The sequence below is a fragment of the Gymnoscopelus microlampas genome, assembly GCF_963454915.1.
Source record: "Gymnoscopelus microlampas genome assembly, chromosome: 11".
Classification (NCBI taxonomy): domain Eukaryota; kingdom Metazoa; phylum Chordata; class Actinopteri; order Myctophiformes; family Myctophidae; genus Gymnoscopelus; species Gymnoscopelus microlampas.
The window spans coordinates 29,856,513-29,873,073 of NC_139948.1; the positions used below are offsets into that span (position 1 = coordinate 29,856,513).

General features: G+C 44.4%; 1 protein-coding gene across 1 annotated transcript in view; it reads right to left on the minus strand.

Moving 5' to 3' along the window:
- Nucleotides 1-16,561, minus strand: part of shank1 (SH3 and multiple ankyrin repeat domains 1) — a gene marked incomplete at both ends in the record, with an annotated part of 52,322 nt that overhangs the window by 27,204 nt on the left and 8,557 nt on the right. The window contains 13 exons of the mRNA XM_084071439.1: nucleotides 379-454; nucleotides 1,024-1,134; nucleotides 1,690-1,838; nucleotides 2,283-2,404; nucleotides 2,587-2,756; nucleotides 4,048-4,114; nucleotides 4,705-4,782; nucleotides 5,227-5,343; nucleotides 7,047-7,214; nucleotides 7,634-7,788; nucleotides 9,992-10,100; nucleotides 11,238-11,309; nucleotides 12,580-12,783. Of these exons, the coding sequence (XP_083927565.1) occupies nucleotides 379-454; nucleotides 1,024-1,134; nucleotides 1,690-1,838; nucleotides 2,283-2,404; nucleotides 2,587-2,756; nucleotides 4,048-4,114; nucleotides 4,705-4,782; nucleotides 5,227-5,343; nucleotides 7,047-7,214; nucleotides 7,634-7,788; nucleotides 9,992-10,100; nucleotides 11,238-11,309; nucleotides 12,580-12,783 (1,598 nt within the window). The remainder of the gene's footprint in view (nucleotides 1-378; nucleotides 455-1,023; nucleotides 1,135-1,689; nucleotides 1,839-2,282; nucleotides 2,405-2,586; nucleotides 2,757-4,047; nucleotides 4,115-4,704; nucleotides 4,783-5,226; nucleotides 5,344-7,046; nucleotides 7,215-7,633; nucleotides 7,789-9,991; nucleotides 10,101-11,237; nucleotides 11,310-12,579; nucleotides 12,784-16,561) is intronic.

Consider the following 16,561-nt stretch of genomic DNA (forward strand, 5'->3'; position numbering starts at 1 on the left):
TGATGCTCCCAGGAGCAGGACATTTAACCACCAACTGCTCCAGGAGAGTGGCTCACTGGCCACTAGGACCACTGTCAACCACTTATTACCCTATTTAAAGTCTTTGTTTTTTACTTATGTTTTTACTTTTTGCGTATAATGACATGCCCAAAGTCGGGATGCCAGGGTGAAAGTGGTTAATAAGGAGATTGTTTCTACAGGGCAGCTCCCAGGTGCAAAGGTATGTGTGAACTATCTGAATGTAAAGCAACACACTGTTGAAGAAGATCATGCATGCTGAGCAAAACGTCTGCAAGAGGAATCTCTGCATGTGGAAACGCAAAAAAAACAACCCAAAAAACAACAGTGGTGGCTATACAGCGACGGTGTCACTCTTACCTGGGCGCGTCAAAGCTGTCGTAAGATCCCACAGTGTAATGGCGGAACAATCTCTTGGCTCTCTCCCCGCGGCTCTCTGAAACACACCACCACAGAGACATCAGCAGGTTACAATAAAGTCTATGCTTTAGATTGATTGACACAAAAAGCCCCAGGGGGCTTGTTTCCTTTATGGTCCATGCTCAGTCTATACTGTTAGGGCAAGCTAATACTGTTAAGTTGTTAATCCGCTGCTATAAGACTTTATAGCAGATCCTGTGTGGCATGATACTGTATTCCCTCGCTTTGGGCTATGCAGCCAGAATATGTTACACCTAGCATCAAGCGAGTGATGGTCAGACTGTCTTTAGAAGCTGCACTGTAGCTGCACTTAACGTTCAGGCAGACAAATCTTTTAAGTTTCAACTCTCACACAGAAATGTTGTCGTAGTCTCTCTTTGGTTCAGCAAAAGTGATGCTGAGTGTGAGTTTCTCCTGACCAATGAGGTAAGATGTGTGTACTGTATGTGGAGGGGCGTGTGTGTGTGTGTGTGTGTGTGTGTGTGTGTGTGTGTGTGTGTGTGTGTGTGTGTGTGTGTGTGTGTGTGTGTGTGTGTGTGTGTGTGTGTGTGTGTGTGTGTGTGTGTTGCGCGCGTCTGCACTCACCTGAGCGACTGTCCTGACGAGGTGCCACTTCCTCCACGCAGTCGGAGGGGAACCAACCGGTTCGTCCCCTCACTGTCCCCTCCCAGAACCCGCCCTCGCCCACACTCAGCACTGCAGGGGGCAGAGGAGAGTTGCACGGTCAGCGAATGACGCACAATCGCATAGAACACAACAAGAAGTGACACAGAAACAAAACTTGACCAGACAAGAAAATAAAACAAATAATAATTTGGACACACACTCAAACAGACAAACATGCAAACCCCGCCTACATACTCACCAAGGCATACATACCTGGAGACACCTTAGACTCACTCACAAACACACATATATTCATACCTGCAGACATTGAATACAAACACATATAGGGACCTTACACTCACATCGGGACATGTCCATTTTTGCAGACTGATACACTCACAACTGAAGACACTGGCCTGGATGTGGCCCGGGTCAGTAATGACCTGACCTTGAGTTTACTCGCTGGACTGGCAGCCAGGCAAGACAGACACCTTAAATTCACATTAGAGACAAAATATATACTCCGACACACACACACACACACACGCACACACGCACACGCGCACACACGCAGTCACGTGCAGACACGCGCGCGACACACACATGCATGCACACACGCACAAAAGACATGCCAGAAACACACACCTTTGACCCTGTCGCCCTTGTTGAAGCTGATCTCCCGGTCTCCCTGGGCGGAGTGTGCACGAGTAGCCACGAAAACGCGCCCGGGCACGGCGCTGTACAGGCGCCTCCGCTGGACTGCTTGCGGTGCAGCGGTGTTTACAGGGGTGGGTCTGAGGGGGCAGCGATAAGATCATCAATTATTGTTGTTGTACGACCATGTCGCTTGCCGAAAATAACACCCATAAAAGTTTATGGCTGTGCAGATACTGTTTTATTAAAACAATACACAATATATGCTATTTTCACAGCTTTTTTGCAGTTTTTTTTATCTACTTAGGGAGACTACAATATTTAAATGCCTGCAATGTTGCCACAGCTGTATTGTATTTTCGGTGAGCGACACATACAACACAATAAATTAGGGTTAAGATTTCACTTCCTATTTTGAATTATGCCAGCCTCAATGACATTGATCTACTGTATAAAAGCGCAAGAGCACTTGTTGACACCAGCTAATGTGAACTGGTATTCACTAGCTAAAAGTGAGAGGCTCGATCTTGCCTCACAGGCTCATGCTCCTTGTGGGTCATCTTTATGTTCCCTTCTGCACTTACGCCTGCCTCCTACTCTGCCGGCTCCTGTCCTCCTTGTCCCCCACTCTCCCTCGGGAGGGAGAGCGAGTCCGTGCCCCTCGGGGGCTACTGGAGCTGCGTAGGGTACCGGTGTGCTTAAAACCCTGGAACGTAGAGCAAAGAGGGAGGGAGAAAGAAAATAGAGAGAGAGAGAGAGAGAGAGAGGGTGTAAAGAGAGGATGGGGAAAGAAGAAGGGAGAATGTCTAGATGTGTTCCATTCAGTAGTGTATCGTAGGCTGTACGTATGCTAGTGACAGGAGTGTGGAGTCGGTGACTCTCCTCTACCTGCACAGAGACAATATTGGAGCCTGGGGCATTGGGTGCTGCCATCCACTCAGGCAGATTCATACTGTTATCACTGTTGGCCCGCAGGAAGGGGTGAGGGTGTGGCAGGGCCAAGTTCCGTGCCGTCTCCCGCCTCTGAGGAGCATACTTTGGTGATTCCAGAAAGGGCACTGGGAGGTGAGGAGAGAGAAGTGGTACAGATAGATTTTCAAAATGACACTGATTTGAAGTGAAAGGTTTCTATTGAGGATATAATATATTGTAACGTGTACAGGTTTTGTTTTTTCAACTGTTGTTTTTCATTTTCTCCTCATTTAGTCGTTGCCGACTCCCCCTGCAACAGTGGTTCCAGTGGCTGCCAACAGCGTGTAGGCTATTCCGAAGCCAACAGTATGCAAATCAACAAGGCAGGCGCGCCGACAGAGAGGCTTTGAGGCCCACTAGGCGAGTGAGTGTTCCACACCCAGCAGCCGAGTTGGCAAGCTAGATTTTCACCTGTTTTAAGGTTTATTTAGCCGGCTAGCTAGCTAGCTACATAATGTACTCAAAACCAGTGGTTCCCAACCAGGTGTACAAGTACATTACCCCTAGGTTTAAAAAAAAACTAAAATGAAAATATTACATCCATTTCAAAAGACCTTTGCTAAAATAGTATGTGTGCACCGCCACAACTAGTTCCCCCCTTGTTGTCACCTATTACACTATGTGAGGAGGTCACTCATGTTAAAACCATTACATCCATGGTCAAATATGCACCCAAACCAGTGCAAGCAAACATGGATAAATGGCTCAGAAGTTGTTGTTGCTCTCATTCTCCCTGCAGCCATAGTTTTGGCTGAAACTATGATTGACAAGAAAGCAGCCAATATACAAAACTAAGACAGTTCCATCATCAAAGCACACACTGAGCAGTAAATCTTCGGATCACGTTATCTTCGGTTCTGGACGTTTTTCCCCAGAGCGTTTTTTTTTTTTTTTTATGACGGACATATCCGTCAATGGCGGTGAACGGGTTATTAATAAGATAATTGTTTATAGAGCACTTTCAGGGTACTTTACATTCATTAAAAATGATCATTTCGATTCATCCGTAAAGTAAATGCATTTCCTTGCATTGAACACTTGAGGGATATTACGTATATTAAACGGCATTACAAGCATAACACAAAACTATGTGGAAACGAGGCAAGAAAGGCTTGGAGACCCCATCTTCCCCAGATCCCCTCCTAGCTGAAAAGACGCCCTGACCAGCCAGTAGAGTCACTAGTGCAGCGACAAGGACACAATGCACTGCCAGCTTCCAACCAGCAAACACTGGCAATCGTGTTTGTTGGAGCATCTGACCAAGTTGAAGGCACCGCTGCTGGGAAACAAACCTGGACCTCTGCAGTGCTGGGCGACTGATCTATCTCTATGCTTGTGATTTATCAAATCCCCAAATATGAAGACTAGACTACTTACCAACATCTGTATCACGGTGGTTTTTGATAATCTCTCCCAGCTCAAAATGGCCAGACATCACAGCCACCTGGTTACAACATACAAGTGCTTCAGTGAAACCTTAGTTGTGACAAATTAATACACAAATGCTTTGGGCCCATTTCCAACTTGCACATGCGAGCACACAACCAAGTATTTTTCTACACTCTCTTCCTCTCTGATGCACACACATACACGTACACACACACACACGCCCACACACGCACGCTCACACGCTCACACGCACGCTCACACGCACGCACGCACGCACACGCGCACGCGCGCACACGCACGCGCACGCACGCACACACACACACACACACACACGCACACACACACACGCACACACGCACACACGCACACACGCACACACACACACGCACACACACACACACACACACACACACACACACAGCTGAGACTGTCTCAGGTGGCTTTTCTGCACTGACAGACTTAATGTATTCATATTAAGGGGTTATACACAATTCTCCCAACTGGGACCCTGTGTGCATCACAGCACAATAATGGTTTAAAGTGAAATTAGGCCCCGGCACTTTCTGCTACGTTAACTTAATAAGACACTAAACCATACAACCAACGAACACGCATAATTACCCTGGCCATGCATTCAGCAATTACCTGAAAGGGTGTCTGCCCACTATTATTCTTTGTGTCTTTATTGGCTCCCCTGTATAGTAGAATTCGTGCACAGCTTTCCTACATGAAAGAGCATTCATGTTAAAATAATAAACATCTAATTAACACTCCATGTGAACTTTTCAGCATGTTATGCCTATGCTTTAAATATTATACATGTAATGTCAGTGCATCATGTCAAAGAGTTTCATTCCAAAATGAAACATCTGCCATTCAAAAGAAATGACACCAACTTCAATTGTTTGACTGAAAAATAAAAACAGTTTAAGGGTTTAATATTGAAGCAAAAGAGAATCACTGTCTTTTTTTTTGTTCTGATAAATTTCAGACGAGGTATCTTTTCTAAAAATGGACACAGCACTTGTGGAATGAAAGCATATCTGTAAGCATATAGCCTACATGTATGTACACAATATATTACATATTCTTGTATATGAGGTGCAGATAGAGTCACTGTTATAAAATAATTGAACTGGCCCTGATAAATGATTTGACCACATCTACCTTGTTGTATAAAGCACAGACGTGCAAGGCAGTATTTCCAGAGGCATTCTGGGAGGTGGAGTCTGCCCCGTAGAACAGAAGATGTTCCAGATGCTGTGAGTTCCCATTCTGACATGCCTGGAATTAACAGACCATGGTGGAGGGATGGAAAGAAAGAAAGAAAGAAAGAAAGAAAGAAAGAAAGAAAGAAAGAAAGAAAGAAAGAAAAGGAGCAGAGCCGATGTAAAGAAAATGTGTTTCAAAGAAGCGATAGAGAATGGTAAGGTGAACGATGAGTTATTTATAAATAAAGAGAGAAATGATTTATGTGGGAGGCAGTGGATGGAGAGAAGGAAAAAAAGAGAGGAAAGAGATAGGGGTGGCAAGAAGAAGGGTGGCAGTTATAAATTGGCACTTCAGTTAATTAACACCACCTCCAAAGTGAGAGGCTGAGAACAGAATAAAGAAAATAGAGTCCAGATACAAGAAGTTATTGTTATTGCAGTATATATGTATACAATTCTACACACACACACACACACACACACACACACACACACACACACACACACACACACACACACACACACACACACACACACACACACACACACACACACACACACACACACACACACACGCACCCCCCCCACCCCCACCCCCCCCACACACACACACACACACACACACACACACACACACACACACACACACACACACACACACACACACACACACACACACACACACACACACACACACACACACACACACACACACACAGCAATAATATACATTTGCAGCAACACCCATTATCCAAGTATGAGTGTAAAGCCCAATGTATGTGTTTTTAAAGTAAGTTCACGTTTAAGTTCAAGTCTGAGTCCAACTGTGAGACTGATTGGAACCCAGCTGCGAGTCTTGGAGTGAATCCTATTGCGTACAAATGCACCCAGCTGGAGGCACTCATAAAATAGGGATGGATGTTGCAAGACAAGTAGTATGACAAAGGAGTGGCATGCTGCTGATGTGGTGATGAAGAGGAAGATGAGGTGAAGGGGGCAGAGAAAGTGGTACCTGTAAGTCTCCTGGTCTGTGCTCCCCCTCTTCATCCCTGAGATACAAGATGGAAGAGGCAGGATGGGGGTGTGTGAGGGGAGGGGAGGGGGGGAGGAGGAGCGGTGATGAGTGAGACAGGTCAAACATGGCGTGAAGAGTTATGCTCAATTTATACACCGTCGTACGACTAAGTATAAATCAGGCTTTACTGGGTTGGAGGGAGACAGTTGCGAGTGTTTTTCACGACATGAATGTTTTCTTTTTGACACGGATATACAATAGGCTGACATACAGATACACAATGGTTGCATATAGGAGAACACACATGCAATATTAACACACAGAGGTAGCCATCAAAATGTCCTCTAGCCTCCATTTATCTTACAGCAGTTAGTTATATCTGTCAGTACAGACTTTCTTAACCACTTGAACCCCACATGTCTACTCCGGGGGGGAACGTTCTCCAAAAACAGCAGATCTACAAGCTCACAACACGTCGCTTTGCAACGTGTTGTGAGCTTGTAGATCGGCAATTTTGGGCGAAGAGATCTGCTGTAGATGGATAAAAGTGGTACAGCAGTACAGTACAGGTCCGTTTGACAAAGAATAGAGGGTTTAAGGTGAGTGGTTAATATTCCATATCAGAGGCATATAAGCAGTGCAGCAGTAGTGCAATAAAATGTGGGACTATGATGACTAAATCTGTATTGCTGTATTTCTCATCTTATTTTGTCAAACATTCATGCCGAGAGAGAGAGAAAGAGAGAGAGAGAAAACCCTACCTGATGAGTCTCATCCCAACCGTTCTCATCCCTTACGCCCACCTTGGCGCGGTGGTACAGCAGCGTCTCACAGCAGGAGGTGTCGCCCCCTGTCAGCACAGTGTGGTAGAGCGGCGTCAGCCCACGGCGATCCTTATAGTCTGGAGACGCACCCAGAGTCAGCAGGGCCTGCAGGAAAACACAGCAGCTTCCTCAGCACTTTCATTCATGTGCCGAGTTTTGACTTTAATTGGAGTTCTCTATGCTCCGCTTTGGCTGCAATGATCTATGGTAGGAGTAGTAATCTATAAGGTACATAACATACACATTATAATTACTTAACATAGATATAACCCCCACTGTTTACCCTTCATCTTAACCAGCATCTAGAGATGACCTCCTCACACGCACGCACGCACGTACGCACGCGCGCTCGCGCACGCACGCATGCACGCACTCTTATTCAGATTTATTTATTTCTTCTGTAAGCTGCTGTAAAGCGGCTGCTCATAATTATTTATCTGTCCACTTCTTTTCGATGTTTGTATTGCTTTATATTCTATTTATCGATACTGTAAAGCACCTTGACAACATATCTTGATGTTTACCAGCAGAGCGGTGTGACCGTGACTGCGGACAGACTTGTGGAGGGGTGTGAGTCCATCCTTGGCCCGGAAGTCAATGTGAGCCCCATTCTGGACTAGGATCCTGATGGATTCCCCTGCCCCTACCTCACACTGCACTGACAGGGACAGGGGAGTCTCTGGAGGGGACAAACACAACAGGTTCAGACAGAGAGTCAGACTTTCAGATGGATTAACTGATAGATTGATTATTACAGACAGACAGACAGACAGACAGACAGACAGACAGACAGACAGACAGACAGACAGATAGACAGACTATGACAAACTATGTGGGGCCTGTGTCAGCCAAGGGCCCTTGAAAGCTTCCAACATTTTCACCCCAACTACTGAGTGTTCTGGCCCACAGCAGCTTTCACTTTTCTGCTCTGCACTGTTCTCACAGTAGGTCGAGGATACAGGGCCCAATATTACAGTACCACCTAGTGTTAGTAAGTGGCAAGTGCACTTCACACCCACAGTGACAGGCTGTGCTCTGTTTTGACACATGGTCCCGGTGTGGCTGGACTGGCACACACACAGAGGCACATGCAAGCTGTAAAAGTGAGCCGTCTGCCACCTCCCAACACTAAACAGGGTCTGGTGAAAAAAAAGCTGCATACACAGTGAACTTTACACGCTTAGCTCTTTGACAACGTGTTAGCCCAACATAGAATGGTGTCCAGAAATAGGAGGTGTGTGTGATTTTTGTATTTTGGCAGTGGTGTAAAGTAACTAAGTACATTTACTCAAGTACGGTACTTAAGTACAATTTTGAGGTATTTTTTACTTTACTTGAGTATTTCCAATTTTCAGTACTTTTACTTCTACTCCACTACATCTCAGAGGCAAATATTGTACTTTTACTCCACTACAATTATTTGAAAACTTACTAGTTACTTTGCAGATATACATTATTACATTATAAAACATACATTAAGAACTTTAGCCCTATGTTATACCTTGGCTATTTGAAAATAGCCGATCTTCAAGCTTACAACGCGTCGCATCGCGACACGTTGTGAGCTTGTAGATCTGCTATTTTCAAACATTTTAGTACTTTTACTTTTGGTACTTTAAGTACATTTTGATACCAAAACGTTTGTACTTTTACTCAAGTAAATTTTTAATTCCGTACTTTTACTCTTCTACATTGCAGTATTGATACTTTTACGTAAAACATTTGAGTACTTTTTCCACCACTGGTTTTGAAGTGGAATTCATAGGTCACAGCTCCCGCCGTTAGCTTAGAGAGTTACCGGCTGTGTGCGCAGTAAAATCCTTAATTCATCCATTTATAACTCTCTGATTTGTAACCCTTACATGTCCATTTCATTACGTTTACACAATCTCAGAGTTAGATTAACACTCACGATTTTACTGTGGAGGAGAAGGGTCTGGTCAGCTGAATCCTAAATATAGAGCCATATGCTATGAGTGAGTCAGAGCAGAGCTCATCTGGAGAGTTGAGGGCTGCAGTGACCACACTGACAGAACAAGACGGGGTATAATAACGGCATAGCTCCCATGTGGATCTCGGATGTCCTGTGGCCAGTACTGTATGTGACGTCAGTCATCTATGATGTATCTATCTATGACATATGGCTCCATATGTGGGCACGGTTTTCAGCATGATCCGACCACCATTGACTTCCATTAAAATTCAAAAGTTAAATATAAAACAATAATACGTGAAGAAATGTGGCACTGGTTGGTCTAGCGGTTTGCGAGATTAATATTATAATATATAACTAGAAAATGTGCTCCTCGGAGCACAGGTCTCCGCCAGTACTGTTCCTGATTAATCCTGTCTTAAGTGTTACTTGATTAATCCTGTCTTAAGTGTTACTCCGCCATTTCTCAGCCATTTCGTGATTACTCCTGTCTTACCTCACTTTGAAAGAGGCCAAGACTCTTTCAAAGTGACACATCTATTTATAGGCCGCTATACGTCATGCGTCTCACTAGCCAATCAGAGCACACTCTTTCAACGTATTGTCACGTGTCACGTGAGGCTTGACCAATGTTAGCTTGGCCGAGGGGGGGGGGGACGGAAAGTGAAAACATAGTCTCCTGGCGGAGACAACAATTAATACAAAAAAAGAAAAAAAGTGATATACTGTAGTTAGTAGCAGTGACTGAGACAACAGACTGAAACACATTGCTGTATAACTGAATGTGTGTGAGTGCGCATTTTCGACACCCCTAAATCAGAGGAATGTTATGGCTGGATGGACAGACGAATGCAGTGACAGACTATAGCTATGAAAGCCAAACAACAACAGAAGGCATTGGACAGTTGACAGTTCTCTGTGTGGCATCTGTTCAGGGCAGGGGCCTCACCGCCAGTATCAGCATCCTGGTAGTTGGGATCCAGACCCTTGTCTAAGAACTTTCCCATCTTGTCCACAGAACTGGTTTGGATGTAGTCCATGAACTTCTTCAGGCTGGCCTGTGGGAGGAGGATGAGGACAGAATGCTGCATTACAGAGGCCAGACAGCTCTTGTCTGGGACGGCACACTAAGTTCAGCACAGCACAGCATAGTACAGCACGGACTGACACCGAACAGCACGCGGCGAAGCGCTGCTCCAAGAGCAGTGGACACCTGCACCCTGTAAATGCCAGAATGTTCATTTAAAGTGGCATGAAACCTATATGGCTGATCTTGTTGCTTGTTTTCCGGTTGAGGTTAAAAACTACAGAAGACACGGCAGGTTGCTTAACCCATTAAGACCGGGAACGCATCTGTGTGTCATTTTTACATTTCTTTGGCTATTAAACAATAGCAGATATATAAGTTCATAACGCGGCACCGAGTGCCGCATTATGAGCTTGTAGATCTGCTTTTTTTTTTTTAAATCTTGAATATTTGTGCAAATCTTTGAATATATTAACTCAAATATTTGCTTCTGGGGGGTTCCTGGAACAAGACATTTTGAGATGGGGGGGGGGGGGTTCCGCAGCCAAATAGATATCATTTTGGGTGGTCCTTGACATGAAAAAGTTTGACAATGGTGTGGCAATGTGCAAGCACCGACAATACTGTTTCTGTCTATGTTTGCACACCCATGGCTCTGGATACATCTAAATCTAACAACAACACATTCATGGTTCATTTTATTAGCTGCTGGATTGCTTACTATAACCTGCATTGTTTTGACCCTTTTGCTGTTTTTAACCTGTTCATGAAAACAAACTACAAAATCAGTTGAGGATTTCATGACCCTTTGAGTGTGCAAATGTAACAAAATGCACCTGTAAGGGTCCATTTTGTTACATTATTATACATGTTTATAGATGTAAGTTATAAATGGATAAATTAACACAGAGGATCTTACTGTGTGTGTATACAGTATGTGCATACACACGCACACGCACGCACACACACACACGCACGCACGCACGCACGCACGCACGCACGCACGCACGCACGCACGCACACACACACGCACACACGCACACACACACACACACACACACACGCTAATCACATTGCACCAATGCACTATTACTGCATGACCTCAATCTGCAACTCACCACTGGGACAGAAACTAGAGAGATGCCTGGTGGAAAATGAGAGCTGATACCTTGGTGTGCAGTTTAGCCAGCTGTTTCTCATCTAGATTGGTCTGTTTGTAGACCCTGGTCTTGTATCGGAACTACAGCGGAAAGAGGACAGAATGAGACAGAAAGAGAGATGAGAGGGAGAACACTTAATGGGGCCAGCCATTTCATTGTATGCTCAAGTTTTTTCAGGTTTTACTAGTATGGAAACTGCCCTCCTGTTTGACTGAAGACAGGAAAAGGAGTGTGACTGTGCAGGTTTAGAATATCATGAAACAAGACACCACAGGGTCACAAATAGCCTATAACATAAAATAAATGCTACTATATTCACTGGACATGGTTTAAAGGGATATTTCACTTTCAAAACAACTTTTGGTGATTGTATCGTCTACTCAGGCTTTAGTGAGCCCCGCAGACAGTTTTTAAGTTGCTTGATTCAATATTTAGATATTAGATATTCATTTTATCAGACACGCCCCCTTCCTATACAAACCCATTGTAACTTCAAACTCCATTTTAACCATGTTAGATTCATCAAAAACACCCGTCCTTGGTTCACCCGTCTCCTACCACCCCCCTTATACGCGAGGGGGCTGTGTTTTTTCAATTACTTTTTTCATTTATTTTTAATATTTTTTTTTGGAAAATGAAAAAAATAAAATACGATAAAAAAATAAAATAAAATAAATGAAAACAAATCTCGGAAAAACACAGCCCCCTCACGTATTAGGAGGGCGGGGTGAGTCACCAGAACCAAGGACAGGTGTTTTTGATGAATCTAACATGGTTAAAATGGAGTTTGAAGTTACAATGGGTTTGTATAGGAAGGGGGCGTGTCTGATAAAATGAAAATCAAATATCTAAATACTGAATCGAGCAACTTAAAAACTGTCTGGGGGGCTCACAAAGGCTTGAGTAGATAATAAAATCACCAAAAGTTTTTCTGAAAGTGAAATATCCCTTTAATGAGGAACCTGGACACAACATCGGTATAGACATGGAGACATTAGTGAATCTGCAGCTCACTCCTGCAGATTCCCACTCCTTTTAAAGAATTGGTAAAAAATAAAAAAATAAAGAAGAAAACCAAAAGAAAAAGGCTAAATGACTTCATGCCTATAACCATGATAATTCTGCACCGCTTTAAAATTCCCATGACCTTTCCAAAATGTAATAACTTCCTAAACTTTTCCTGGCATGGAAAATGTTATCTTAAATCCCATAGGGCTATACTTTTCCAGGATTATCATGACCTAGGGAACTAGCTGGACCAGCATCTAAAACCAGCCTGGTTTTAGATCCTCCAACAAATATAGCAACATTGCATAATAATAATAATAATAATGCTCAAACAGACAGTACCTCCAAATACGGAACACCTTTCTCAAAGGACTGTGGATACTCTCTGAGCAGCCTCTCCTCCTCCAGGAACTTGGCGTCGTGTCCGTCCGTGGCCGGCTGGAACAGGCCATAGTTCAGCACATCTCGCAAGGACTCGGTCAGAGAGCACAGCACCTGCTGCTTGGCCTTCCACACTGTGGCATCTGGGTTGAAACGCAAACATTTCTGCAAGAGACATGAAAACCAATGTCAGCCACCCCCAGGTCAGCTTCTACACAGTCAAATGTTCTGTGTTCATTTTTAGTAATAAAAAAAAGTTTTGCTGTGTAATAAGTTTGCATATATTTTATATCAACATATATCATGGTTTCGTACGATGAAGTGTAAAGTAAGCGTTGGTCCCATGGAGTTGTTTCTTCACTAGCTGGCAGCTGCAACAGCACATTGATGCTATTGCTATGCACCTGCTGGACCAGCAGGGGGAGACAGCAACAGAACAGTATGGTGGGCCTTGTTATTCTCATTATGTCAGGGAGATATGGGGCATGAATGGTTGTGTGGTACAACCACAACCACATCATGTGTGATGGGGTCATGAATGGCAAAACACATATAATCTTTAGATGCAAAGCAAACAAAGTGGAATGTTGTGTTATGCACATACTGATGTGATGACTAGTTTTAGGCATTTATTTCTCACACGGAAATAAAAGAGAGCCTACAACTCTATTTTTGCTGCATGCTAATGACCAGGGTGTCAGCTTGAAGTCAGAATGATGTTGGCATTGGTGTATTTCTAAAGACACAGCCAAAGAAAGACCTGTAGGCTGTACTTGTCTTTTTGTCTATATATCTATACTAGAGTTCTAGACTAAAGTTCCGGCTGCTACACAGCCCTCACGTTTACGTTGCACCGCCGACCGATATGTCTGATTCATAGCATCGGGGCTTTGTCAGAGCTAGCCTACCCGTTGTCACTCCTTGTCCCTTTTATGCCCATATATGGAGATCCCTGATCAGTATATGCTCATATATTGGCATGCCCATATGGCATATCGGTTGGATTGGCAGTTCTGAACAACTGCCTATCCAAACTACTCAAGGCGAGCACCGCACTCCCTTGAGTCCCTCCCTGTCTATGCACGATTTGAATTTGAAGTCGGTCGGTCCCATATATGCACATGACTATGGGCATAGCGGTCGGATCTGTGGCCCTGGACAACCGGATATCCATATATGCCTATAGGCTTATCGGATTCGTTTATGGTTATGGTTAAGTCTGAGTCATGGCGATGTGACCGTCTACCTATATATGAGCATATTGGGTTTGTTTATGGTTATGTCTGAGTCAGAGTGACGTGGCCGTGGTCCTGCCTATATATGGTCGTATCGGGTTTGTTTATGGTTATGAGTCAGAGTGACTTGGCCATGGTAGAACTGTGTGTGTGTCAAGCCCCCAGAACCCAGTGGTTGCATTGAAGCGCATTGGACATGCTGGCCATTCATAGCTACTGCAGGTAGGGCCACCGTGCATGAACAAGCGAAAACGGTTTCGACCAATGGGCTACGACTCACGAGCTTGCGCACAAGCTTGCGCACGGGGCTGCGCACCTCTGTGACTTAAAACGCGTCACAGAAGTGAAATAGGCCTCGGCCATCGCATTTCCAACCCGAAAGAAGGGGTGAATTCGCCTCATGCGCTGGGTGAGCAATTCAATGCAAGTGGATGGGAGGGGATATCCGGTGCCCTCTCTATTATTTTGAACTCTATGGTGTGTGTATATGGATGATGGGCTAGTCCACTGACCTTGAGGCCACAGTGTGATTGGCCCATCTACACTAGAGGACAGTTGAGCTATCTCTTGCTCCATACATGGATACATGGTTTCCCTCTAGCTATGGGTTTTACCCACAGCACTCACTTATTGTATCATAATCTCCCTTTGACTGGCACACATGTGCTATCTTTGTGTGTGTGTGTGTGTGTGTGTGTGTGTGTGTGTGTGTGTGTGTGTGTGTGTGTGTGTGTGTGTGTGTGTGTGTGTGTGTGTGTGTGCGTGTGCGTGTGCGTGTGCGTGTGCGTGCCGTCTGACACAATAGGAGAGATAAAGCCGACATGAGGTTTTGTGCAGAGGAGTAAAACGCTTTCCTTTTATTTTGCTCAGTCTCTCCGTTTGCGCACAGCCAACCCATTCACTATGGCAACCAGTTCATTAGTGGAGCAAGCTGCTTGTTGCCATAGAGACATCCCTGTGTTCCCTTGGAGACCGGGGACTATGGGCAGGAATGCGCACATCATGAGTGTGTGTGTGTGTGTGTGTGTGTGTGTGTGAGAGAGCTACAGTAGCAGATGAGAGAGGTGGAGTCAGTGGGAAGAAGACTATCAGTATGATATAAGAGAATAAAAGCCCAATTCAGTCTTCGCCACTCAACGGTGTCGCGCATCAAAAATAGCAGACCTACAAGCTCACAGTACTTGAAGGTCTGCAAGTATAGTATAGTCAGAGTTTAAATTAGGCTTAAGAGAGAGAGTTAGAGAGAGGCAGAGGGAGAGAGGGGGGTTATAATAGGTGTCTGTGGGCAATCGATTACGTTGCACACATACAGTAGTACACTCACTTCAAACACATTACACCAACAACATACAAAACCACATGCACAATTGCAGTGAAATGCCTGTATTTCCCACTCAGCAGGATCCAGTCAAAAGGTTGGTATGGCTGTGATGCACCATGAAAACAGCAGCTCAACAAGCTCACTACGCGTTGTGAACGAGATGCGTAGTGAGCTTGTAGATCTGCTATTTTCAGCCAGCGTCACCATCATACAGCGGAGCACATATTGAATTAAGCATGACACACACACAAGCTGAAAATAATCTGCAATCACACTGTGGGCGAAGAGGGGGGTGTACGGATACAGTACAATGCACAAAGAATATTCACATAATCACTCTAATTATTGTTTTAATGATTATAAAAAGTGGGTAAACTGGCTAACGGTAATCACTGACTGTAAATGTAATGACTGTAATTCTGCAGTCATTCTAATAGGCTATACAAATATTTGTTTAACCAGAGGGGAGTTCTTCTCACTACGCTGGACTGTGAACAGCTGATCGATCTGTCTGCCTCCAGGAATGGCACTGGCCTTTATGATGGATCCCTGACTCTAATTGGCCAGCCAATTAGGTTTGTCAGAGACAACATTACACACTGCATGTGTATGTATCTGCATGTACCCCTGTCCGTCTGTGTGTGTGTGCGTGTGCGTGTGCGTGTGTGCGTGCGTGCGTGCGTGTGTGTGTGTGTGTGTGTCCATCTGTGCACAGCTAATCTCTGGAAACGTTGGCCCAATCGACGTGAAACTGTGCACACACACACTCCCTGGATACCAGAGGAAACCTCTGCCAAGCATTTTTCACATCAGCCTTTTATAGCGCCATCAGGAGGCTGATTTTTGTATAACTATCATGCAAATCAGTACACATTATCTCTATAGTCATGCGATCAAGACAGATCTGTCTATTTTTCATATTCCATCCTGATTGGCTAAGATTGGTATTTAAAGTTTGCAGGAGTGGCTCGTTTTCAACAAATACCTCAAATCATGAACGTATGATTTGAGCATCCGATTGCCGTGAAACTCTGCACGCACATTCCCACTAAGCTGAGGAAGAAATGCCACCCTTTTCACATTGGCCTGTTATAATGGCACCAACAGGCCACATTTTCAGATTTTGGCCAAACCTCACGCAAATCGGTACACATTATCTCATAATAGTAATGTGATCAAGACGGATCTGTCCGATTTTTCAGATCCGATCCAGTCTAAAGTTTGCAGGACTGGTCCGTTTTGAACAAAATGCCTCAGATTTTTGCTAAACACATTTTGTTGCTATTACTCTTACAGATTTTGTCCAAACATCACGCAAATCGGTACATATTATCTCAATAGTCATGTGATCAAGACAGACATGTCCGATTTCTCATTTTTCATCCTG